The sequence below is a fragment of the Gobius niger genome, assembly GCF_951799975.1.
Source record: "Gobius niger genome assembly, chromosome: 6".
NCBI classification, from domain to species: domain Eukaryota; kingdom Metazoa; phylum Chordata; class Actinopteri; order Gobiiformes; family Gobiidae; genus Gobius; species Gobius niger.
In genome coordinates this window covers 3,706,228-3,733,989 of record NC_136857.1, presented here as the reverse complement: position 1 = coordinate 3,733,989, position 27,762 = coordinate 3,706,228, and the positions used below count along the sequence as shown (strand labels likewise).

Here is a 27,762-nt window from a genome sequence, read left to right as displayed (position 1 = left end):
TACTGTACCTTTATTCTCAATAACCACATTGGACAGTTTGACGCGCATATACAGTATTACAGTCCTCCTGATGCCATGGTATGATTGTATTATGTTAAATTAATGATGATGATCACTATTGAAAATATAAAGAAAAATAAACTAGCCACAGTGACCAGAGAGTAGAAGAGATTATTGTTAAGCCTTGTTTACTGAAGCAGAAATGCACATCCAAAGTAGATCGTGCTGTGTAATGGATCCAAAAATGAAGCAATAGTAAAAACATTTTTGTTTTATTCACTCACACCATATAAAGAATGTGACGTTTTGGGCCATGTCAAGCCCTTTATCAAACACGGACAAGCCTTGATCATTGCCAATAAATATGGCCCTTACCGAATAAGAATGCTCCTCTTTTGCAGGCAAACCCAAGTATCTCTCTGAAAAAGCTGCACCTGAAACACAGAGCAGTGCTATTGTTCACAAATTACTGTCTCTATCACACGGTGTTGATGCAGAAATCGTGACATCATTTTTACTGTAGAGCCTGAAGTCTGTGATGGGAGCCACTGCCGCTGCGCATTGAAACAGGTCATCGGTTGCAGCTAACATCTTCAGAGTCAGATAACCGCCGAACGCCTGGGGAGGAAACACAAGAGACGATATTACTGAAAACGTCAAACTTCTACTGAGCAATGCAGACTTAATAAAAGTTAACAAAAGTTGAGAAACCTTTCCGTAGAGGCCCATTCTGCGGTTATCAATGAACGGAAGCTGCATGAGCCACCTGGAGGAACAGCAAAGAAATATAGCGGTCGTTAGAAATATCTGCAATCATTTATTTTATTGGTCTGGGAGAACGATCCTCTCCATTACGGCGCCCTTGACAAATGAGAGCAAGAAAGTAGATAGATATTGTTTTTGTTCTTTTTTGTAAACTAAACATTAGTGTTAAGGAATAATAAACATTAATTACAACAGGACGTCCGGAAAATATTCATTAAAAGTCCTTCATTATGCTGATTCAGGCTTTTAAAAATGACTTTTGTACACATTGACAATTAACAAAGCATAATACCCCCTCTTTAAGTCAAAGTCTGTTCTTAATCAGCCTGGAAAAGCAAATGTGGCTACGGACTATAAAGAGGAGTGTTCCCAAAAGCTTAATGAATGAACTGCACAGGGTATTTGGGTCTTGGAGTGAAGTCTCCAAAACAAAAAGTTACATACAACACTATATATTTGATCATGTATGTCATAATTCGAAGAGGCCGCTGTGTGTATGTGCGATACTGACTCTATCGCTGCGAGGTGGTCTTTGACGTTGAGCGCTCCGATCTTGCGGGTGTCCACCGTGGTCCTCTGTCCGCGAATGCTCCTGCCGTCGACCCAGGCCAAGGCCACGCTGTGCGCGCTCACCAGCACCTGTGGCCAGGCGAGCTCAAATTCCTCTGTGACCGACTGACTCCCGGGAATGCTGTCTCTGAAGGACGAGAAGAGCAAGGTCAGGCTGAGCAACAGCAGCTGTTTGACTTTCAAAACACTAAATGGGGAAGAGCGATCAAGCTAAATACTGCTGGGTTTCAGATGACGTGAAAAACATCCCAGAAAATGTAAAAAAAGTTCAAAGTTTTTTACATCAAGGGTCATATATTTTTTTCGGTTTATTTCAGTTTGGTCATTTACAAATGATTCAAAACATTCAAAACACACAAGTCAAGCCATGAACACAATAAATGAGCAGGCGCAGGCAGAAGCTAAAGCTTCTTGTGCCGGCCCTTCACTTTTAAATCATAAATGCAGCACGTTAATGGTAATAACCATCCGATCGCTGAATTAACACGGGTGGACCATTGTCCGCTCCAGAAGCATATTTAATTAATTTTCATTCTGTCAAATATTTTTCCATTATTATTCTCTTGTAAATATTTTTGAACTGAAAAAGAGACGTAGCTTGTTTTAACTCATTGCAGCAGCTGTTCCATAATTCAACTCCTTTGCTTGATAAACAGTGTTTTCTTAATGTAGAATGTACTTGCGGTTGATTAAATATACATGTTCCTCTGAGATTATAGTTACTTTCTCGCTGGCATTTAGGGATTTTATTTTGTTTAACTTGGTAAATGAACTTTGCCGTGTACAAATCGACTAAGTCATAGAACTTCAGGATTTTTGATTGGATAAACAGTGAATGACTTGGTGCATAATTAATTAATCTGTTGATCTTCTTTTGTAATAGGAAAATTGGATTGGTGCCAGTTTTATAAGTATTTCCCCAAATCTCCATGCCATACGTTAGGTATGGTGTAACAAGAGAACCATAAAGTAAATGTAATGCTTTTTTGTTCAAAATATATTGCAATTTATACAAAATTGCAACAGTTTTGGATTCTTTCTTTTGCGTGTTTAAAATATGTGGTTTCCATGTCATTTTACAATCAATAATCAAGAAATTTTATATGATTTACTCTTTCTATCTCATTTTCATTAATATTGATCTTGATCTCATCATTTATCTCCTTATTACTAAACACCATAAATTTTGTTTTATCTAAGTTAAGTGACAATTTATTGACGTCAAACCAATTTTTTTGTTTATATAATTCTCTTTCAACCACCAACACAAGCTCCTTAAGATTTGGGCCAGAGCAATATATCGTTGTGTCGTCCGCGAAGAGAATAAAATTAAGAACATCCGATACTTTACAAACATCATCTATATATAACAGAAATAGCTTGGGGCCCAAAACCGAACCTTGCGGAACCCCACAATTAATAAAATATAAATATAAAATAAAAAATATAATATAATAATAATAATAATAAAATATAATAAAAATATTAAAACACAGTACACAAAGCGGAGGGATACAAAGCTGTGGCAGTGTTTGGGAAGTCTCTTACACTTAACATTTGTTTTTGATTAGTTTGTCTTTGTTTCCTTCCTAATTCACGGCACTCGTCCTGTAGTGGATAATTGACCATGTCACTAATATAAATGATCGGGTTAAACACTAGTGGATTTTACTTTTGGACATGAAAACCATAAACCTGATAAAGATATTTGATGCACTTTAGAGCATGCAGTGCACTGATAAAGACGGCCCAGTTTGTGCTGTATAGTTGATGAAGCACAGGCATAAACTAATACATATTATAGACTACCTTCTGCAGAACCTCTTTCATACATTTTTAACGCAATATGGCAATTGAAGCGAATATTATGGTTATTACCAGCCATTATAAAAGGACAGCTAATGGGGATCCTAATAAACCAGTGTAAAAAATATGAACTAGCAGCAATTTATACACAAGGCCGTGGGAACCCAGGGTGCTGAGGGCGCTACAGCACCCCCTGGTGGATCGTCTATGCATTACAAGCAATATTAACCCCTGGCCTGAACTCCCGCCTGAACTGAGAGCATTTTCTCCAGCCAGTGTAACACCTCATTTGAAAGCTAAGATCTATAAAACTCATCTAAATGGATCTTTTCCCTCACATCATCAGATTTTTTTCCATTTTTTTGAGGGACTAACTCAACTAACTATTCAACTAATTTTTGTAAATTTATTGTCATTTTTTTTGTCATTTTTTGTCACATTTTTTGTCATTTTTTTGGTCATTTTTTGGTCATTTTTTGTCACATTTCCATCATTGTTTTCGTCTCAGTTCTGTCGCTATTTTCACACCTTTTTTCCAGAAGCTTTTGGATTGGGGTAAAGCCAATCTGGAGAAAATGTGCTCGGTTCAGGTGGGAGTTAAGGGGTTAAATAAATAGGAAATAAGCAAAGAAATAGCGTTTTGGGGGGCAATCTTGTCTCTCAGCACCCCCTAGCCAAAATATCTTCCCCCGGCCCTGTTTATACACACAGATTTAAAATGAATAGGATTTCAAATACACATGGAGAGAGACAGTTTTGAAGACCAGTGACACTTACACCATGACGAGGAGCGGGTAATGGTTGGTCTCAAAGCCTTGAGGTAGAGACAGCTTTAGATGCAGGACTGGAAAAACACATTTTTCATTAGAGCAATTGTAATGACTGAGTGCGACAAGTGCAGCTCTTGCAAATGCACAATCATAAACGTGCAAAACCTTTAAACCCAAAGCACGACTGGCTGGGTCTGTAAAGGATTTAACTGCTGTCCCTTCCAGGTATATACTCCTCACTCATTGCATATTCACGTATTTTAAAGTGATAGTCTGTAAGCTTGCAAAGTGAGCAAAGACAGAGTGAAATTTGAATCCCTCCCTTCTTTAACCAGAATCAAATCAAATCAATTTTATTTGTATAGCGCTTTTCATACATGTCATGTAACACAAAGTGCGTTACAGATTTAAAAACATTCTCTCACACCCACCTCCTCCCCCCACCCACCTCCCCAGAGACACACCAACACCACACAAGCACACAACACACACTCAAGGTAACACAGTGGAGACTATGGGCAAAAGGCTAAGATAAGGCTGGGTGCAGATAAACCAGGTAAGGAAACACCATCCAAGGAGCCGTCTGCATCGGGAGCGGCTCCTCGGCTGCAGCCACAGGGACCAACACAGGGTGCCCGGACAACACCACACCTCCATCCAGACACCCACAGGACAGCCCCCCAGCAGCCACAGCCAATCACCGCTCCCGAGGCAGAGGGCTCCTCCAGAGGAAACTGGGAGAGCATAAAAATTGGTAAAATAAATAAAAGTACGAAAGTAAAATCGAATAATACACTGCAAAAAGTATTTAACTAGATCAGTATAAACATCTCAATTTGAGCATAATAATCCAAATTTTTGCTGTTTTGACTAGTTAAGTTCTTGGGCATTTGTCCTAGATTATTTCACTTGTTCTGAGATGTTTCTGACTCGTTTCAATACATTTCGTCCTTATTTCAGGTCATTTTCTTTGCCAATGGTGTAAGAAAATTGTTCTTATCTCAATGGCAATTTTACTTTCTTATTTCAAGCGAGATTTACCCTAGAACTGGTCTGAAATGTCCTCAAACAAGCTAAGTAAACTTGGCCCGATCAGGAAAAGTGTCTAAATGAGTGAAAACCGCTCAAAACAAGAAACATTTCCTCAATTCAAGTCATTTACGCCAATGCTTGATATTTACTTTTTGTAGTGTAGAATAACAAAAAATAAAAGACCGAGAGGTAAAATACATAAATACAAAATAAATATTAATAACTATTAAACGTCAAATTAATTAATTATAAGGTGCTGATAAATAATAATAAATAGGCCTAGCAAAAATAAATATCAGTTAAAGGCTGAGCTAAAAAGGTGGGTCTTGAGCCTGCTCTTAAAAACATGAACGTTCTCTGCAGCCCTGAGCTCCTCCGGCAGGTCGTTCCAGAGGCGAGGGCCGCAACACTGGAAAGACGCCTCACCGTGAGTTTTTCTGTTGACTTTAGGAATAACTAGGAGACCCCTGCCAGAGGAGCGAAGGGGCCGTGAAGGTTCGTAAGCTAAAAGCAGTTCTGAAAGATAAGAAGGACCAAGACCAGAAACCCCTTCCTACACTGCAAAAAGTGAATATCAAGCATTGGCTTAAATGACTTGAATTGAGGAAATGTTTCTTGTTTTTGTCGGTTTTCACTCATTTAGACACTTTTCCTGATCGGACCAAGTTTACTTTGCTTGTTTGAGGACATTTCAGACCAGTTCTAGGGTAAATCTCGCTAGAAATAAGAAAGTAAAGTTGCCAATGAGATAAGACCAATTTTCTTACCCCATTCATACCCCCATTACCCCAAGAAAATTACCCGAAATAAGGACGAAATGTATCGAAACGAGTCAGAAACATCTCAGAACAAGTAAAATAATCTAGGACAAATGCCCAACAACTTCTTAACCAGTCAAAACAACTAAAATTTGGATTATTATGCTCAAATTGAGATGTTTATACTGATCTAGTTAATTACTTTTTGCAGTGTAGTTTGCAAAATGAGCAGAGCAGGAACAGGATTTTCAAAAGTAAATGATCAAGCCCCAATACCCCTTCTCCTGATTGGACCAGACAGGCTGCTCCACAGGAAAAGCTAATCTCATTGGTCAACGCGGGAGGATACTAGACGTATTACTTCCTTTATATCAAAATTTATATCAAAATGACCAGGTGGTTGATTTTGCACATTTTATAACATTTGTAACACATTCAAACGTCCATACTGTAACTTTAAACAGGCATGTCTGATTTGGTGAAAACAAGGAGTTACGATTACAGACGAACGCTGCAATATAACGTGCACAAGTCTTGTATAACATACCACTGTTTTCTGTGGAAATGGCATGGAACACAGTCTCTGGGAGGTGTTTATCCTCCAGGGCCCTGGACAGGGGGCTGTTATCCTCCAACACCACGTATCCTACAACAGAAAGGGCCCATTGTTGCTTTTATATAAACAGCAATAATAAAAGATATCCATAACATTCCTTAGATCACAAGCTGAACTGGAAGACTGTTCACTTCTCATTTTCTTGTTGACTTCTTTTAAGCCAGAGGGTTGTCACGAGGAAACAGGCACATGGTCACAGATAATATTCTCATAAAATTAGTTAATAATTAAAAAAGCCAATTGGAAGCATATTTTAAACACTCAAACACATTACATTACAAGGCCGTGGGAACCCAGGGTGCTGAGGGCGCTGCAGCAGCCCCTGGTGGATAGTTTGTGAACTGCAGGCAATATCAACCCCTTAACTCCCACCTGAACCGAGCACATTTTCTCCAGCTTTACCCCCAGTCCAAAAGCTTCTGGAAAAAAGCTGTGAAAATAGCGACAAAACTGAGACGAAAACAAGGATGAAAATGTGACCAAAAAGTGAGAAAACATTGACGAAAAAGTGACAAAAAATTTACAAAAAAAGGACAAAAATTTGACAAAAAATTGAGAAAAAATGGACGAAAAATGGACAAAAAATGGACAAAAAAATTTGAATAATTTGACGAAAAAGTGACAAAAAAGTGACAAAAAAATGTACAAAAAATGACAAAAATGGACAAAAAAGTGAGAAAAATTTGACGAAAAAAATGCGAATAATTTGACGAAAAGGTGACAAAAAAGTCACGAAAATTTGACAAAAATGAGACGACTGCCCAACAAAAAAGTGATGCAAAAAAATCTGATGTGAGGAAAAAGATCAATTTAGTTTTGTAGGTCTTTCAAATGAGGCGTTACACTGGCCTACAGGACTTGGGTAAAGCTGAACTGGAGAAAACACTCTCGGTTCAGGCGGGAGTTAAGAGGTTAATAAATAGGATTTATGCACAGAAAAAGTATTTTGGGGGTAAATTTTGTCCCTCAGCGCCCCCTAACTAAAATATCTTCCCACGGCTCTGTTACATTACACTAAAAATGAACCAACCTTAAATTTATTTCGTGAACTTGACTCATCATGGGGTAATTTCCTCACAAGACCTCGCTGACAACAGTTGTAGCATTGAGTGGCCCACAGGGGGCAGTGTCTATTCACAATCTGCGCTCAAGTCTGTGGCATCTGAGTGATAGTCCTGCTCCCTCTGCAGGCTGTCATAGGAAACTACAGCTCATCATGGAGAAGTACATAAACCACACACACACACTTACTGGAGGGGTCCTTGGTGGTGTGGACGGTCACTTTAGGAATCCCAGGACCTGAGGAACAAGAACGAAGAATAAGAGATCGACTCTTTGGTGCAGAGGTTACAATGTACAATAGCTCTCCCAATTCTGTATATAATCTGTGCTTTTCTATTCTTAATTTCTAGATTTATTTGCACACTTTTGTTCTGAGTAGTCTTAGCCAGGGTTGCCTAAAGTGGGACCAAAATCAATCCACGATGAGGTGCCTACATTTTTAACTCCCCCGCCTTAACCGAGCACATTTTCTCCAGTTCAGCTTCACCAGGGGCGGACCGGCCATGTGTCCTGTATTCTGGAAGAGCACAGAAGGGCCACCGGCTCTAGGGCCACCGGTCTGGCCTCTCACTTTACCTTAGCCTTACCCCCGGGCGAGACCGAGCTTTACCCAAATCTAAAAGCTTAACCTCTTAACCCCCGCCTGAACCGAGAGGAGCTTTTTCCTCACGTCAGCAGATCTTTTTTTCATCATTTTTTTGATGGGTGTTCAACTCATTTTTGTAACTCATTTTTGTTGTCATTTTTTTGGTCTAATTTTTGTTCCTTTTTTGTCACATTTTTGTAATTTTTTCGTCTAATTTGTGTCATATTTTGGTCTAATTTTCAGCAAATTTTTGTCACTTTTTTGTCATTTTTTTTGTCACTAATTTGTCATTTTTGTGTCATTTTTTCTTGTCATTTTTGTCATTTTTTCATCAATTTTTTGTCATTTTTTTGTCATTTTTTCGTCTAATTTTTGTAATTTTTTTGTAATTTTTTTAATTATTATTATTATTTTTTGTGTGACATTTTTGTGACATTATTGCATTATTTTCATAAATTTTTTGTCACTTTTTCGTCAAACTTTTCTCACTTTTTTGTCACATTTCCATCATTGTTTTCGTCTCAGTTTTGTTGCTATTTTCCAGAAGCTTTTGGATTGGGGTAAAGCCAAACTGGAGAAAATGTGCTCGGTTCAGGCGGGAGTTAAGGGGTTAAAAGAAAAGCATCCAAAAACAAAAATGTGCTGGAAAAGCAACAAAAAAGTGACAAAAAAGTGACAAAAACACAACAAAATGTGACGAAAACGTGACGACAAAGCGATGAAAAAAGCGATGAAAAAACAACAATAACATGAAAAAAACCCCGAAAAACAAGAGACGAAAACACAACGAAAAAAGTGACAAAAAATCCACAAAAAAGTAATGAAAAAGCAACAAAACCATGACAAAAATGCAGCGACAACGTGACAAAAAGTTACCATCACTTTTCTAGATTTTATCTTTCAAATGAGGCGTTACAGTGTTGCTCTCCAGTCAAGAAGCTTTTAGATTTGGGCAAAACCAAACTGGAGAAAACACTCTCGGTTAAGGCGGGGGGTAAGAGGTTAACGTATGTATTTGTGGAAGTGTCACATTTACGCTGATTTGGGCCAGGCTGACCCGAGTCCAGGGCTGGTTTTCAGTCCCAGTCCAGCCCCTGAGCTTTACCCGAATCTAAAAGCTTCTTGACTGGAGCTCACAGCCTATAGTCCAAAGTAACGCCTCATTTGAAAGACCTACAAAACAGATTCTTCCTCACGTTTTCGTCACTTTTTCGTCGTATTTTTGGTGCTTTTTTTGTCACTTTTTTTCTCGCCTATTTTGTTATTTTTTCATCACTTTTCCGTCCCCTGCTTTGTTGTGTTTCCGTCGCTCTTTTGAAAAACAAAATGTGCTCTGTTAAGGCGGGAGTTAAAGAGGTTCATTCATTTGTGCACTGAACAGACTGTCAGTAGTTATTGCGGGCACTAAAACAGTATGTCCTCCTAAACGGCACAAAAATTAAAAGACATTTTGCCAAAGATCTGTAGCATTATTTAGTTTGATGCTTCGCCTGATCGTACGTTTCCAATTTGGCAAAGGAAACATTTCGGGATCCCCTGGTCTAACATTATTCTTATTGCACATTGTATTTTTTCCAATTTCTTGTATGCCGTTTTCTTGCTTTATGCCTTTGCCTTTCAAGAGCTGCAATAACAAGCGCATTTCTCCACTGTGATACTAAAATAAAAACATAATATAGATCAATAGTGATTTTTTTTCTTTACCGAGGCAGTAGAGGATGAAGTGTGTGTTGTTGGGACTGAAGGCGGCTTTGAAGAACTGACATCCATCGATCAGTTGACACGTGACGCACTGTCGCTGGAACACACCGTCCAACTCCACGCTTTAAAATATACACAAACAGAGATTCGTATTAATGACAATTTTGCGCCATTAAAACATCACTGTACACTGCAAAACGTGGATTCTAAGCAAGTAAAAAATGTCTTACTTTAAGAAATAAGTTGTTATTTTCTCCCTAAAAAGTAATAATGTTTTGCCGAGCAAAGTTTTCTTGAGAAAAAAAATCTTTAGGAAATAAAATCAAGCCATTTCTTGTTCAGATATATTTGCTAAAAAACATGCTAGTTTTTTTTTGTAACAAGAAAGAAAAACTTTTTGAATCTTCTTCAGTTTTAGACAAAGAATATTTTTTCTTAAAATAAGAAAAACTAAGATCAACAACTCTTAATGTAAGAACTGATTCTCACAGAGAGATAATACATTCCATTCTTTAAAGTGGGCGGCTCGGTGGCACAGCGGTTAGAGCCTCAGCTTCACAGCTCGAAGGTCCTGGGTTCGATTCCCACCAGGACGAGGCCTTTCTGTGTGGAGCATGTTCTCCCCGTGTCTACCACTAAAAACATGTACAATAGGTGAATCCTCCAGCAGGTGATTCTGACCATCAGCCTGGCTCCACATCATGGAGACGGGTCTTCGGGCGCGGCAATACTTTCCTTAAATATTAGTATTTATTAAGAACATTTTGCTCAAAAATGTGTGTAATTTAGAACATTTTACTTAAATCAAGCAACATTTAAGTAAAATACCCACACATTTTTCACTAAATAAGAATGTTTTCCTTAAATTATTCCATTTTCTGAGGACATGTTGCTTAATTCTAGCTATTTATTTGCTTAAATCTTAGCAAGAAAAAAATGCTGACCCCATTGGCAGAATTTTTTCCTTAAAACAAGACAAAATGTCTTATTTTAAGATGTTTTTCCTTGTTTTTAGGAGGGTACTTTTTGCAGTGTAAAACAAAATATAAAATGGTAAGTTCATTGGGCAAACGCATCTCAATTTGTTGAAGCTGTACGTAAAAAATACATAAAAAAGAATAGATAGAAGCCGCATTGGGATAGTTTTAGAGAGAGAAAGCAGCATTTCTGGTGCTTTTTCTGGTTTAGTCACATTTAAGGCGACCCTTTTTAGTCCTAATTTGATCTTTATCTAGGCCTGGTGTTACTTAGAAGGCCAAATGTTTTGTAAGGCGGTACTTGGCGTAAAACGTTTGTAATAGACCTTGTCCCAAAGGCTATTTTTGATTAGCTCCTGCAAAAAAACGGCGTTATCTGTGTCCCGCTCATCATTAGGAGAACATTTGGTGTCTCTGGCATGTTTTACAACAGCTTCTGGCGTGTTTCCACTGGCAGGCCCAACCCAGCCTCGTGCCTGGTCTCCCCTGTTCGGCGAGCGTCCCCACTGCCCTGGCCAGGACCCAAGTTTTGGGACCTTGCTCAAGCTGTGGCCAAAGCTGAACTGATGCTGATGGGACGTGAACAGGCCTCGGATTGGCCGGAGGAGAGAGGACAGCCCTCACTAAAACACGCAGGTCATACGAGATTTCATATTTCACATCATACCGCTGTTGAAGCAGTTTATTTTGCCCATGATGCCATTAGCACAACTTTAGCCGGTGTTAGCATAACATTAGCTCGTAGCTTATCTTCAATGTCTTTAGCTGCTTCTTTTCTCTTGTATTTGCCTTGGCACCGCTACATAATCCCACTGAAGCGGGTGGGGGGCTGCTGACCTCGACTGGGGACATCGTCGGGCGGTGGAAGGAGTACTTCGAGGACCTCCTCAATCCCGCCGTCCCGTCTTCCGATGGGGAAGCAGAGGCTGGGGACTCGGAGGTGGGCTCGCCCATCACCGGGGCTGAAGTCACCAAGGTGGTGAGAAAGCTCCTCGGGGGCTCCGGGGGTGGATGAGATTCGCCCTGAGTACCTTAAGTCTCTGGATGTTGTAGGACTGTCTTGGCTGACACGTCTCTGCAACATCGCGTGGTGGTCGGGGACAGTGCCCCTGGACTGGCAGACCGGGGTGGTGGTCCCTCTCTTTAAGAAGGGGGACCGGAGGGTGTGTTCCAATTACAGAGGAATCACCCTCCTTAGCCTCCCCGGTAAGGTCTACTCCAGGGTGCTGGAGAGGAGGATCCGGCCGATAGTTGAACCTTGGATCCAGGAGGAACAATGCGGTTTTCGTCCTGGTCGTGGCACACTGGACCAGCTCTATACCCTTCATCGGGTACTCGAGGGTTCGTGGGAGTTCACCCAACCAGTCCACATGTGTTTTGTGGATCTGGAGAAAGCGTTCGACCGTGTCCCTTGTGGTGCCCTGTGGGGGGTGCTCCGGGAGTATGGGGTCCGGGGCCCTCGTGGTGCCCTGTGGGGGGTGCTCCGGGAGTATGGGGTCCGTGTCCCTCGTGGTGCCCTGTGGGGGGTGCTCCGGGAGTATGGGGTCCGGGGCCCTCGTGGTGCCCTGTGGGGGGTGCTCCGGGAGTATGGGGCCCTCGTGGTGCCCTGTGGGGGGTGCTCCGGGAGTATGGGGTCCGTGTCCCTCGTGGTGCCCTGTGGGGGGTGCTCCGGGAGTATGGGGTCCGGGGCCCTCGTGGTGCCCTGTGGGGGGTGCTCCGGGAGTATGGGGTCCGGGGCCCTCTGCTAAGGGCTGTCCGTTCCCTGTATGACCGCAGCAGGAGCTTGGTTCGCATTGCCGGCAGTAAGTCAGACCTGTTCCCGGTGCGTGTTGGTCTCCGCCAGGGCTGCCCTTTGTCACCGGTTCTGTTCATTACTTTTATGGACAGAATTTCTAGGCGCAGCCAGGGGCCGGAGGGTGTCCGGTTTGGGAGCCTCAGGATCTCATCTCTGCTGTTTGCGGATGATGTTGTTCTGTTGGACCTTCAGCTGCCCTGGGGCGGTTTGCAGCCGAGTGTGTAGCGGCCGGGATGAGGATCAGCACCTCCAAATCTGAGGCCATGGTTCTCCACCGGAAAAAGGTGCTTCCCCTCTTCAGGTCGGTGGGGAGTCCTTACCTCAAGTGGAGGAGTTCAAGTATCTCGGGGTCTTGTTCTCAGTGAGGGACGGATGGAGCGTGAGATGGACAGACGGATCGGTGCGACGTCAGCAGTGATGCGGTCGCTGTATCGGTCTGTCGTGGTGAAGAGGGAGCTGAGTCGGAGTGTCGCCTCGGGGTCAGAACAGCTGGAGGAGGTGTGTGTGGATCGGGAAGTTTGGGCATCTTTATCTCAGAGCTTTTATCTGTTCCTGCTGAACCTGAGATTGCAAGGCTGCACAATTCTGATCGGGGAACATCTATCACTCACATAAAAAAACAAAAACAAAACCTCCTGAGGTGATGTTTTTGCAGTTGTCAAAACCTTCATCGCGATTCAATATTGATAAACCTTTGCAGCCCTAGATCAGGCCCACAGACAGATGCATATTTAATCCCGTATCACTTCGTCATCTCTCCACAGCACGTCTTACAAATGAATCACAGAAACCAGGCGTGTCTCCCTCCTTCCTACAAGATTAAACTTCCTATTGACGATGTCTGAATAAATGTACCTATGAAGTGTGTGCTTGTCAGTGGAAGACGAGCGAGTGTATTACCCAAAAGACATTAGCCTTCCCAGACCACACAGCATTCTCTATTATAAATGTGTCAATTAGGATTTTTTCTGCCGGGAGCGTATTGAACACACGCTGGAAAAACAAATGACGGCGTTAATGTTCATTCGCCGCTTAAAACGTTGCTTTATTCCCGCAAAGAGAGAGACAGCGAGAGCACATCCGTCTGTTGGCTTTTGTTATTGTTTTGACACATGAAACGCAGGCAGAAAGCAAAATGTTTACCTGTAAAGATGCCTACTCTGCCGGGACTCCTCCGCGCTCAGAAAATAACTGCAAAAACAAGACAAGTTAGTCAACACATTGCAATACCTCAGGGGTGTTGAAAGTTCATCGTAATTATCCCACGCATGAATAATTTATGAGTCAGAAAGGGAACAGTTTTACATATTTCAGCATTTTAATGAGTGTTTCGCAACTTGTACATTGCCACAGAAAAATAAAATTGTTTTTTTTTTATACTAAGATGACAATGGGTGTTTATGCTTGTGTTAAGGTGGTGAGGTTCAGGGCCGGGGAATGGAATTTTTTGGGGATATTTATCTAAAAAAATAATGGTCTCCTGGTCTGTAGTCCGCAGTGTGATGGAAGAGGGAAACTGCGGCTTATTATTGTAGTCCGTGTTCAAGGCCGTGGGAACCCAGGGTGCTGAGGGCGCTACAGCACCCCCTGGTGGATCGTCTATGCATTACAAGCAATATTAACTTCTTAACTCCCGCCTGAACTGAGAGCATTTTCTCCAGCCAGTGTAGCACCTCATTTGAAAGCTAAGATCTATAAAACTCATCTAAATGGATCTTTTCCTTCACATCATCAGATTTTTTTTCAATTTTTTTGAGGGGGGTATTCAACTGATTTTTGTAAATTTATTGTAATTTTTTTTGTCATTTTTTGTCACATTTTTTGTCATTTTTTTTGTCATTTTCTGTCATTTCTTGGTCCGTTTTTTTGTCATTTTTTTGTCATTTTTTGTCACATCTTCATCCTTGTTTTCGTCTCAGTTCTGTCGCTATTTTCACACCTTTTTTCCAGAAGCTTTTGGATTGGGGTAAAGCCAATCTGGAGAAAAATGTGCTCGGTTCAGGTGGGAGTTAAGGGGTTAAATAAAAAGGAAATAAGCAAAGAAATAGCGTTTTGGGGGGCAATCTTGTCTCTCAGCACCCCCTAGCCAACATATCTTCCCACGGCCCTGTCCGTGTTTGTTTCTCCGATTAATAGTTTAGATATTATATATAAATAATGAAGTAGTTTGATGGATTCTTTAGCATTGTCAGTGAGATGCAGCAATCTGGTGTAACAGGAAATAGCTAATGACGAAAAGCGGCTTTTGTGACTTTTATTTGCAAATGAAAGCAATATTTTACTTATTCTATGTATGACACTCATGATCCCTTTTGTTGTTCGTACATTGTGAACGTGTTTTGGACTTATTGTATTTATTTATAGGGGCTTGAAGGGCAAGAATGTAAAAACTATTAAAGAGAGGCTTTTTTCAGTCCCATAGCACCAGTCTATATCACACTACAATGATGACAAACCTTCTGTTGGTCTGTAAATGCAGTAAATTAGAATAACTGCCTTGTATAAAATGTCTCTCTCAAAATGGCTGTAGTGAATGTCTTGAAATAGGCCTCTGTCTCTTTAAGAACCTCTGAGCCTTTCCGACACGCCCCCTCCACACGCTGTCTGTGGCATCAGTGGGGAGGGGGTTCTGCTGAGGAGCAGTGGTTGGTTACTCGGCTGGTGACGAAAGCTCGGAGGCGTCTCCAGGAGGTGGGGGCGTTCCTAGGAGGACTCAGGCAAACCTATCCCTAAAATGGCCGCCATCAGAGTTTTTACAGATTACTCAAAAATACGTGAATGTGCCAAGGCAACACTTCAGGCATGTTTTTAATGAGGGAATGACATAATAACATGATGTAAAGCTTGACAAAGTCCATTTTGCATAATACCCCCCCTTTAACAGACTTTTAGCACATAATTCTGTGGTGTTTTCTAAGTAAAGTGCATCTATTTTGTAAATTAAATCAGCTGTTTGTGGCCACACCGCGTTTCCTCTGCCTGATCCCGTCAGACCTCGGAAGCTAAGCAGGGAAGGGCCTGGTCGGTACTTGGATGGGAGACCGTTTAGTAACACCAGGAAGCCTAGCGAATGTAGTGAGTGAGTAGTTGTTGGTGGTCAGAGGGACCGATGGCGCAGACTGGTTGCCTCGCTTGCGTCAGTCTACCCCAGGGCAGCTGTGGCGACAGCCTACCACAACCGAGTATGGAGTGAATGAATCGTGCAATGTAAAGCGTCCAAAAAAAACGCTATAAAACCGATACATTGTTGTTTTTGTTCAGCGGTAAATGACCAAACCGAAAAAAAACAAACCAAACTATTTTATGTCTTAGGGACCAGGTCTGCGAATTAGCTGTTAGCTATACGGCCTATGAACATGGCATCGGTTATTGTAACAATGCTTCTTGTTCTGTCCCTATCAAATAAACATATAAATAATAAATAAAGTTAAGCCTCTATGCATTTGGCCATGCTTAACAGGGATTTCTTTAATGTGAAACAAAGTCGTCCCTCTCCACCGCCACCTTATCGTGGTGGAGGGGTTTGAGCACCCGAATGATCCTGGGAGCTACTGTATGTTGTAGGGCAAACAGGTCCTAAGTGAGGGGGTCAGACAAAGAGCGGTTCAGAAGCCCCTTGTGAGAGACCAACAGGCCCCGTTAATCATGAGGCCGTCCTTCAGTGGACCCACCACCTGCAGGAGGAGCCATAAGGGGCTGGTGCAATGTGATTTGGACAGCTTGGACCGCTGCCCCCATGACCCGGCAACAGATGAGTGGAAGAAGATGGATGGATGGATGGTGAAACAAATTAAGATAAATCCTTTGTGGGCCTATGAAGCCTAAGTCTACCCATTAAAGGGGGGTATTATGCAAAATGGACTTTTTCAAGCTTTCCATCATGTTATTATGTCATTCTCTCATTAAAAACATGCCTGAAGTGTTGCCTTGGCACATTCACGTATTTTTGAGTAATCTGTAAAAACTCTGATGGCGGCCATTTTAGGGACAGGTTTGCCTGAGTCCTCCTAGGAACGCCCCCACCTCCTGGAGACGCCTCCGAGCTTTCGTCACCAGCCGAGTAACCGACCACTGCTCCTCAGCAGAACCCCCTCCCCACTGATGCCACAGACAGCGTGTGGAGGGGGCGTGTCTGAAAGGCTCAGAGGTTCTTAAAGAGACAGAGGCCTATTTCAAGACATTCACTACAGCCATTTTGAGAGAGACATTTTATATAAGGCAGTTATTCTAATTTACTGCATTTACAGACCAACAGAAGGTTTGGTCATCATTGTAGTGTGATATAGACTGGTGCTATGGGACTGAAAAAAGCAGAATACCCCCTCTTTAATAAACAGTTTTCTCCAAAAGTAGAATCCAAAACAGCTCCATGTTGGACCGTGCTTTCCTAACATGATGCCTTCAGTGCCTCCGCTGCCCCCTCTCTCCTCTTGGCGAGACGTGTGTTTGTGAAGTGCTCGAGGTGTGTGTGTTCTCTCACGTCTCTCACGTACATTTTCGCAGCCTTCTCGTCCAGGGCGCAGAGCGAGGTGACGTCCCAGTTCCCCGATGTCAGGAAGCGCGGAGGGACCGACGGCGTGGCGGGCTGAGCAACACAGAGAGAGAAAGATAAAAGTCATGACAGGCACAGGAAATAAAAACAGGACTATGGAGGATGTGTGTGTGTGTGTGTGTGAGTGAGCGCAACAAACAACAAAAGAAAGAATTAAGGATGTCACACAGTTCTGTCTCTCTCTTACTCTGCACTTTTTAAACTTGCCCAGAAGCGAAAACATTTGAGAGAGGAGTGAAATATAAACTGTTGAAGAAGTATAGAAGTCCTAAACTCCAGGGCTCGCTTTTAAACATGATAAAATCCCACGCAGAAAAGATATTTTGTATTTTGCCAAGGACTTTCTACTGACTTTCTCCCCGCATTTGGGATTTGCAACCATTTAAACTATGATTGGATTGTGATTAACTTTCCAGTGTTTTCTCAACTGTAAATCTAGGTCGTATTAGAGCTACCGCTAAACAATACCTGTACAGTATTGAAAAAAAGTTTAGGAACTACTGGTATCTTTAGAGACCAAGTTTTGATGCTTGTTGGGTCCTGGGACAGCATTAAAGTAACTTGGTAGAATCGTTCAGGTATCGGTGTCCAAGTATCATTAAAGCAGCTAAACCTGATTTTTTTTTTAGTTATGGAATGAAATTTGCTTTGTCCTCTTTTAGTATATTATAAACTCAGACATGGGGAAAACACTGTAGCTCTAAGTATAAAGCATTTGTACCAATTTCATGAACTTGCAGGTGAGTTTTGTTGCATTTTTGTGAAAGTGACCCTGACAAGTTGTGAAATGTGCCTATAAACATGTCTCTGGGAAGAATTGGGATGCTACAAGTTTGAAAGGAAGATTCGAGATGAGTTTGTACCTTAACCAACATTTTGACCTAGTGGTTTCCTCTTTCAATGTTAAAAAAATGGGTAAATCAGGTATAGGTTAAATTTAAAGGGGGGGTATTATGCAAAATGGACTTTTTCAAGCTTTACATCATGTTATTATGTCATTCCCTCATTAAAAACATGCCTGAAGTGTTACCTTGGCACATTCACGTATTTTTGAGTAATCTGTAAAAACTCTGATGGCGGCCATTTTAGGGATAGGTTTGCCTGAGTCCTCCTAGGAACGCCCCCACCTCCTGGAGACGCCTCCGAGCTTTCGTCACGAGCCGAGTAACCGACCACTGCTCCTCAGCAGAACCCCCTCCCCACTGATGCCACAGACAGCGTGTGGAGGGGGCGTGTCTGAAAGGCTCAGAGGTTCTTAAAGAGACAGAGGCCTATTTCAAGACATTCACTACAGCCATTTTGAGAGAGACATTTTATACAAGGCAGTTATTCTAATTTACTGCATTTACAGACCAACAGAAGGTTTGGTCATCATTGTAGTGTGATATAGACTGGTGCTGTGTGAAAAAGCATAATACCTCCTCTTCAACCTATTGTACATGTTTTTAGTGGTAGGGGAAACCAAAGTAGAAACCTACACAGATACGGGGAGAACATGAAAATGCCTCACAGAAAGGCTCTGTCCAGGTGGGAATTAAACCCGGGACCTTCTAGCTGTGAAGCACGAGCGCTAACCTCTGTGCTACCACTAAAGAGACTATACCGAGTTTAAAAAGTTAAAATTAAGTATTTTCCTCCCCCTACATGTTCCAACAATGTCCTAATGTGTAGAATGAGCTCAGACCTGTTCACCACAACTGCCTCTAGAATCCTGCACTGTCACTAAAAAAGGTGTTGCTTCAGGTCCGAATTGCCGTCATGCACGACGGCAATTCGTCCAATTGCCATCGTGCAATTGCACAACGGCAATTTATACTCAGTAATCACTACTGAGTATAAAATCAGTAGTGATTTTATACTCACTACTGCCGCCTAAGGCGGCAGTAGTGAGTACTCTCAACAATGAGTAGTCTTCCTTTAATAATCTGTGGCATATGGTTAATGTTGAATGTGTCCATTTGCTATTATATTTTGCACAGTATTTTCTTATTACAATTGTAGAACATTTACACACATGATTTTGGTGGTGAAGGTGCTCCATTTACCATAGACAAACCTACAATTATCGACATCGTGATTGGTTCATGTTGTAACTGCCTTTTCCATGTCGCCTGTTTTGTCTATTGTCTTGTTGTGTTGTGGCAGTGTAAATATTTAAAGAGGGGGTATTCTGCTTTTTTCAGTCACATAGCACCAGTCTATATCACACTACAATGATGACCAAACCTTCTGTTGGTCTGTCAATGCAGTAAGTTAGAATAACTGCCTTGTATAAATTCACTGTAGTGAATTTATGTAAATTCACTGTAGTGAATGTCTTGAAATAGGCCTCTGTCTCTTTAAGAACCTCTGAGCCTTTAGACAAACCTATCCCTAAAATGGCCGCCATCAGAGTTTTTACAGATGACTCAAAAATACGTGAATGTGCCAAGGCAACACTTCAGGCATGTTTTTAATGAGGGAATGACAGAATAACATGATGGAAAGCTTGAAAAAGTCGATTTTGCATAATACTTTACTTTAATTGAATTGTATTGTTCGTGTGGTTTCTTCCCATGATATTTGTCACAGGATCTCAGCACCTGTTCTGTTAATAACATCTTTGCCCTGACGAAGATCCTGCCTGAGTAAAAGGACTTTTTTTCTAATCATCAGAGCCTCGGATTTTTGCCAAGTTATTCAAGTTATTTTGCATTCCATTGTACTCAGTCTGATGTTGAAAAATCTGATATTCTACACGATCTTGCAGTGGGTGTTGTTCTGCTGCAGCGGGACAGCTACATGAGGGAATAACTACTTTTACATCACTGACTTTATTTACTGTTTACCGACTTAACTGCGAACACAAGCAGAGATTTGAATATTGTCCCTAGAACGAATCTCTGTCTTTAAGAACAGAGCTTTAAAAGTGCATTATATTCAATATTAATTTGAAAGTTGGAAGTCGTCCAAAGAGAATGCTAAGAAGCCTCGCTATTTATTATTCATAAGACGTTGAATACACTTGTGCCTTTTATGCCAATTCTGTTATCTGTAAGAAGAAATGCAAATATGGCGATGCTTGAAGAGTCGAATGTTTTACTGAACTGCAGATGATTAAATAAAAGAAGTGCTATCGGATTGAAGAATGTGCTCAAGTCCTGCTCTCAGATGGAGCGTAAAAAAACAACAACAGATTTCTTGTGTCAAAGCTGGTGTTTATATAAGAACAAGGCCGTGGGAACCCAGGGTGCTGAGGGCGCTGCAGCACCCCCTGGTGGATAGTTTGTGAACTGCAGGGAATATCAACCCCTTAACTCCCACCTGAACCGAGCACATTTTCTCCAGCTTTAACCCAGTCCAAAAGCTTCTGGAAAAAAGGTGTGACGAAAACAATGATGGAAATGTGAAAAAAGTGAGAAAACATTGACGAAAAAGTGACCAGAAATGTACAAACAATTTACAAAAAAATGACAAAAATGGACAAAAAAGTGAGAAAAATTTGACGAAAAATTGGGAAAAAATGGACGAAAAAGTAAAAAAAAAAAAAAGACCAAAAAATGCGAAGAATTTGATGAAAAAGTGACCAAAAAAATACAAAAAATTACAAAAATGGACAAAAAATTGACAAAAAATATTGAATAATTTGACAAAAAAGTGACAAAAAATTTACCAAAAATTACAAAAATGGACGAAAATTTGACAAAAAAGTGAGAAAAATTTGACGAAAAATTGAGGAAAAAATGGACGAAAAAGTGATACGAATTTGACAAAAAAATGGGAAGAATTTGATGAAAAAATGACAAAAAAGTGACAAAAAAATTGACCAAAAAAAATTGAAAAATGTGACGAAAAAGTGACAAAAAAAGTCACGAAAACTTGACAAAAATGAGACGACTGCCCAACAAAAAAAGTGATGAAAAAATATCTGATGTGAGGAAAAAGATCCATTTAGTTTTGTAGGTCTTTCAAATTATGCACAGAAAAAGTATTTTGGGGGTACATTTGTCCCTCAGCGCCCCCTAACTAAAACATCTTCCCACGGCTCTGTATTAGAAATCCTAAATCCAGGTTGATTTTGATGGCAGAGAACAGCCAGACTGAAACTTTACTTCTTTCTTGCAAGAATCTGGCAAGAGCTCGTACACAGTTTACGTCGGGGATTATGTAGATGAGTTTGATCCAGACGCACTGACCTGGGCTGAGAGATTGGCGATGTGATGAAACTCTCCGCTGGCGCCTTGTTTGGCCGGCAGAACGGTATAAAACACCGGGCTGTCGGAGGAGAACAATGGCACATCCTGCGAACAGAGACAGGGACAAAGAGCCAACATCAAACACTGGGAAACGGCCAATTCAACAAACAGATTATCTGTGGTTTAAATGAGGGGAATTCAAAACATTCATCTTGATTTGAGTCGGGCTGGGCACCTTAACAAGACTTACATCAGTGTCTTTGCTGCATGAATTCTTACACAGAAAAATATATGTGTGAAATGTTCATGAATTAATTGAAATACTAGATTATGTACGATCATATTGTTCCGAGAGCATTATGTGTGTTTGTTTTTGCCTTTAGATTTACAGCCCGCGCGTTCAGTGTGTAGGTTCAGTGAACAAGAATTAATCAAATATGTTGGTGCCAATACATTTCCAAAACAAATTCATGTTAACACAGACAGCAACAACAGAAGAAAAGGCCATTTCTGGGTACCATGTTCACACACTTCACAAAAACAAAAAGGATTTCTTGCAAATGGGATCAGTTTATGGAACTCTTCGGACATTGTTGAAAAATCATGTAACACGATCACTCAATTCAATAAAATGTATAAAAAAAATGTACTTGGAAAATACAAACGCAGTGAAGCTTAAGAACCAATGTTTAACTAACGGTCATTTATTTAGATGAAAAGTATTATTGTACCTTGATATAGGGTAAAACCGATGAGCTATCTGTTCAGAGCCAACTCAGATTTTTGAAAAAAAAGGGGCATGAAATTTAGAAGATTATGGGCCAGATGTTGTGGCGGCGCACGGGGCGGCGCAGGCTCTTGGTGAATTATTTTCCGAGTGGCGGCGCTATATGTGCCATTCGCCTCCGCCACCTGCAGGGGGCGTCACAAGAGGAGGCGACTGCACTGATGGAAACACGGCTGACATTCACTTCCTGGTTTACATTGCGCTGTCTTGCGTTCTTTCTTAAGCCTTAGGCTCTCACAGGTCAAACTAAAAACTTTATTTACCCCATCGTGAGCTAAACCATGTTCACGTCTCCAGAGAAAAAGAGCTACAGCGTCCGCTGTGGCGCGGATCGGCCGCGCTCGGCGTGAACGCGAAGCAAAACAAAAGCACATGTTCACCCCACAGAATAACGTAATAATACCAGGAGTAGTTTGGCATCCGCACAGTAAAGTGAAGATTACTGCGCGGATTTCGAACTACTCCTGGTATTATTACGCCTTACAATATAGTTCCCCCTTTTATCTGCTTAGAAAATACACATTTTTTAATTTTGTGTAATTATACTTTGTAGTGGAACACTTCACGTAACCATATTTAAATAGGGAAAACGTGGAAGAGCTTGGTAGCTTCTATCTTGACCTGTTTTGGAGCTATAGAGGAGAGAGGGAGAGGCTAAATGCTAACGCCGTCTGCGCTGTGTTTACGTGACTGAAGGCACGGGGGAAGATCAGACAGGTCCTAAAGAACTCGTCAAAGCTAAGGTAAGAACATATCTCAGTATGTAAAAACCGTGGCCTATCCCTTTAATATAAAGCGATGCCACATATTCGTTTATTTTTTCATATAAGTAAATCTGTAGTTAGTGACGTACCTGCCGCTGGTTTTGCATTATGTCCATGGCCATTTTGTGTTTCTGTAGAGAGAAAAAACATATATATATATATATATATATTAGTGATGCATTGAATCAAACCCATTGAATTTGCAGCGCTGTGTAAACAAAGCCTTTCTCACTTATTCATTATTCAAAGCAGCCTTAACAGATAAAGTGGAACAGGGGGAAACAAAGGATGTACGTCTCAAATGTGGAAAAGACCTTGTGAAACACGACTAAACATTCCTCTCATGCAGCAAATGACCTTAGAACCAGTGGAGATTTGTAGGTTTAAGAAAATCAATCTCAAACTGAAACACGGTCTGAAAAACATACTTCTCTTAAAGCTTTTACTGCAGATGAGCATTTTGGATCACTGTGAAACCCCCAGAGATTGAACGATTTGAAACAGCTACTTACAAATGTCAGGGAGCAACACAGAGTTTGTAATATTTAGTCATGTGGGTGAAATGTTAATTGCGATCCGACACCAAGTAAACAAGGTCACAATGTGTAGCTCAGGAGCTCTTCCAAATAACTTCTTTATGTATAACCCGATAACTAGAGCTGTCACATTAACTACTATATCGACTCATCCTTCATTAAAGGGGCTAGATGCAAGTTAGCCATTTTATACTCACTACTGCCACCTCAGGTCACATGTGTAACTGCAGCTTCTATATTAAAGAGGGGGTATTCTGCTTTCTTCAATCACATAGCACCAGTCTATATCAAACTACAATGATGAGCAAACCTTCTGTTGGTCTGTAAATGCAGTAAATTAGAATAACTGCCTTGTATAAAATGTCTCTCTCAAAATGGCTGTAGTGAATGTCTTGAAATAGGCCTCTGTCTCTTTAACCTCTTAACGCCCGCCTGAACCGAGAGGATCTTTTTCCTCACGTCATCAGATTTTTTTCCCATCATTTTTTTGTTGGGTATTTAACTCATTTTATATCACATTTTTTTGTCACATTTTGTCATTTTTTGTCACATTTTTGTCAGTTTTTCTTCAATTTTTTGTCAATTTCTTGTGACATTTTTGTGACATTTTTGCCACTTTTTCATCAATTTTTTGTCACTTTTTTGTCAATGTTTTCTCACTTTTTTCTCACATTTCCGTCATTGTTTTCGTCTCAGTTTTGTTGCTATTTTCACAGCTTTTTTCCAGAAGCTTTTGGACTGGGGTCAAGCCAAACTGGAGAAAATGTGCTCGGTTCAGGTGGGAGTTAAGGGGTTAAACGCCGTATAATCCCACGTGATACAATTTTGGACTCAGTATTTATCCTCTGTTAATTTATTTGCACCCTTTTTCTAAATACATTAAACTTTACCCGAAGTAAGATGCGTTTTATTGTATGTCATGTTTATAGTGGGATATTACAAGATTCAAGTACTTGTCAAACAAAGTCCGCACAGTAATTTCTTCTGAAGTGAAGTATGGAAAAACAGTGGACTGTCCCTTTAATGCTTTAGAGTTAGTTAGTGATCAAAGTTAATGATCAGGCTCCCGCCCCCTCCTTCCCTCCTGATTGGACCTGACAGAACGGTTCCCAGGAAAGCCTGTCTCATTGGTCAAAGTGATGGCACCGGGGATTCTGATAAGCGTCTGTGATCAGAAACGGGAGGGACTTGAGAAAATAATGATGAAATGATTTAAAATGACTTATACACAATCTATTAAATTGGTAAAACGTTTAAACTTACAGACCATCACTTTAAGAGGAAACATAATTAACATGAAATATCATCTTTACAATCCAGGGTGCCCATATATGGTCATGTTTGAAAACAGTTAAGGGGAAAATTATTTGGAGAAAAATCTAAACTTTCTCTAATTATTGAAAAACTACTTTAACAAATGCTGAATTATGAATATAGTTTCTACTAAATAAAGATACAAAGACATGGGGAGGAGCAAAGTGGTTCAACAGCCCATAAATACATAAATAACGGAGAATGCTAACATGATGCTACATGTTAGCACTGTGCTAATGCTAACGGTTAGCTAGCACTAGCTACGAATGCTGTTTTTTCACTTCTACTAAACAATCTGCTGTGAGAAAATATCCATATGGACCCGATTTACACTTGACTTTATTTATGTGATAAATAAGCTTATGTTTGGCTAAAAAGAGTGAAAAATTGTGTTTCCCAGAAGATTCTATTTCCCCCCTCGGCGAAGCCACGCCCCCTTCTATGCCGCAAAGCCGTCGATATATATGTTCAAGTATCACCAAAGCATGAGTAGCTTTCTGAAATGTTTATATCGGAGACCCTGATGTAGAAACTAAGCAAAGTCCAGTGAATTGACGTGATGACCTTTGAAACTGTCCCTAAAGAAGTGATTATTCAGAAATGTCCATCTGCCGTGTTAATGAACATACCTGGATGTCTGAGAATCCCTGCTTCACATCCAAAGCATAATTAGATGCAGTATTTAGCATTCCAGGTCCTCACCTCGGAGCAGGCCCCGGTGGTGGCTTCACACACGCACAGCACTGACTGGTTCTGCGCCCGGTTGAGCCAGCGAACGGCCAGGCGGGTGCTGCTGATCCACGTCACCATCGATATGTAGCTGTCTCTGGAAGAAACCATGCGGAAAATGAAACAAGCGGAGAAGCAGAGGGAGAGGGATTTAGGGATTTAGATCATCTGGGATTGGTTTAGAGGTGCAGAGTTTGAGTAAGTGTGAAGTTTCCCGCAAAAATAAACATCTGCAGGAGTTAGAGTGGAATTTAGAATGCGGATCACAAAGGTTTGATTTGTTACTTATTGGCACTAGATAATAACCCCTTAACTCCCACCTGAACAGAGCACGTTTTCTGGAGTTTGGCTTTACCCCAGTCCAAAAGCTTCTGGAAAAAAGCTGTGAAAATAGCAACAAAACTGACACGAAAACAATTATGGAAATGTGACAAAAAAGTGACAAAAAATTGATGAAAAAATGACAAAAAATGACAAAAATGTGAAAAAAATGACAAAACTTTGATTAAAAAATTGACAAAAATGTGACAAAAAATGACAAAAAATGACAAAAAAATGACAAAAAAAATGACAAAAATTTGATTAAAAAATGACAAAAATGTGACAAAAATGACAAAAAATGACAAAAAATTGATTAAAAAATTGAGCAAAAAAATGACAAAAATGTGAAAAAAATGACAAAACTTTGATTAAAAAATTGACAAAAAATGACAAAAAAATGACAAAAAATTGATTCAAAAAATTGATTAAAAAAAATGACAAAAATTTGATTAAAAAATGACAAAAATGTGACAAAAATGACAAATAATTGATTAAAAATGTGACAAAAAATGACAAAAAAATGACAAAAAATGACAAAAAATTGATTAAAAAATTGACAAAAAATGACAAAAATTTGATTAAAAAATGGACAAAAAAATTACAAAAAAATGACAAAAATGTGACAAAAATTTGATAAAAAAATTGACCAAAAAAAATGACAAAAATGTGACAAAAAATGACAAAAAATTGATTAAAAAATGACAAAAAATTGATTAAAAAATGACAAAAATGTGACAAAAATGTGATAAAAAAATTGACGAAAAATTTAAAAAAATTGACCAAAAAGTTACAAAAATGATGATGTGAGGAAAAAGATCCTCTCGGTTCAGGCAGGAGTTAAGAGGTTAAAGGTTTTTCAATGTATTTATGATTATTTTTAATATTTTTTTCAGTAAGAAAAAAATTGTTTAAAGTCAGACAACAATTCTTATCCTTGTGGCACACAAACTGGAAATATAAAAAGTTTGAAACCAGGGGAAATAGTAATGTACTAATGACCTAAGCCAGGACTAAATCAAGTGTAACAGCCAGGCAAAGTGCTAGTTTCTCCTTTCCAGAGGAACATTTGTTACAATAGGAGTAAACAAGCACTCTCCTAAGACCATGATAATAACCACGAGACTCCAGAGTGAAACCAGTTATCTCTAGATATTGTAAAATGAAATAAAATAATAATAGAAAATGCAAGCTTGTCAAAACTTACCAGTAATTTATACTATTTTTTATACTACTTTTTGGGCACAGGGTTTATAAAGACAGATCAAATCAAATTTTCAATGCCTAAATACTATATTTTAATTCCACAAACGCATATTGAATTTCTTAAGATGTAAAAAAAATATGCATCAAACAGAGGAAAGAGAATTGGACAAAATGTGCAACTTTTGAGCAAAAAATGTTGTAAATTTCAGCTAAAACTGCAACTGAACATGTTTTGGTCGTAAATGATGGATTTTCGATGAACTTGTGCAGTAAAAAAACGTTGAGCAATGTCATAATGTCCAATAGATTTTGATTTAATGCCAGTTTCAATTGAAATCAATGCAGGAAAGACCCACTGAGATTAAGAATCTCTTTTACAGGGGAGTCCTGGCCCCAGAGAGGGACCTATTGTACATGTTTTTCTATTCCCACTTGGACCGGGCTTTTCTGTGTGGAGTTTGCATGTTTGCACCACTAAAACAGGGTGTCGGACTCTTTTGGGTCATGGGCTGAAATTCAGCCCCCACGGCGGGTCACGGGCCGCATATACTGTAAAGGACTGTGGCCTCATAAATAATAACAGCTTCACTTGTTGTGCTTCATCAGCCTGTGTCACACGTTTCTCAAAGAGCAAAGTCATTATTCATTCACTCCACACTCAATCAGTGATATTTTTTCCAACTAAAACTAAATTCAAAGTTTCTCATGAGACTAAAACTGTGACTAAAATGTCCAGATATTTTAGTCGACTAAAATAAGACTAAATAAAAATGAAAAGGAGAGACTAAAATCATCCAAACTTGTATTGAGCGTCTGAAAGAGCCTCAGATCATGTAAATTCTCTGCCAAAGGATCAGCTCTGAGCTTTGTTCATGTGGAGCAGCTCCATGAAGCAGAGGAACAAGATTAAATATGATTATAATGAATATTATCAATGCAAAGT

The 27,762-nt window shown here is 40.1% G+C and overlaps 1 protein-coding gene across 1 annotated transcript in view; it reads right to left on the bottom strand.

Annotated features, from left to right (window-relative positions):
- Positions 1 to 27,762, bottom strand: part of LOC306964699 (inactive dipeptidyl peptidase 10) — a 109,228-nt gene that overhangs the window by 2,154 nt on the left and 79,312 nt on the right. The window contains exons 11-23 of the mRNA XM_079558806.1: positions 25,269 to 25,392; positions 22,806 to 22,847; positions 21,166 to 21,270; positions 16,932 to 17,023; positions 13,582 to 13,629; positions 9,670 to 9,788; positions 7,569 to 7,616; positions 6,249 to 6,347; positions 3,919 to 3,985; positions 1,277 to 1,462; positions 712 to 766; positions 519 to 618; positions 376 to 434 (exon numbers count right to left, since the gene is read on the bottom strand). Of these exons, the coding sequence (XP_079414932.1) occupies positions 376 to 434; positions 519 to 618; positions 712 to 766; positions 1,277 to 1,462; positions 3,919 to 3,985; positions 6,249 to 6,347; positions 7,569 to 7,616; positions 9,670 to 9,788; positions 13,582 to 13,629; positions 16,932 to 17,023; positions 21,166 to 21,270; positions 22,806 to 22,847; positions 25,269 to 25,392 (1,144 nt within the window). The remainder of the gene's footprint in view (positions 1 to 375; positions 435 to 518; positions 619 to 711; positions 767 to 1,276; positions 1,463 to 3,918; positions 3,986 to 6,248; positions 6,348 to 7,568; positions 7,617 to 9,669; positions 9,789 to 13,581; positions 13,630 to 16,931; positions 17,024 to 21,165; positions 21,271 to 22,805; positions 22,848 to 25,268; positions 25,393 to 27,762) is intronic.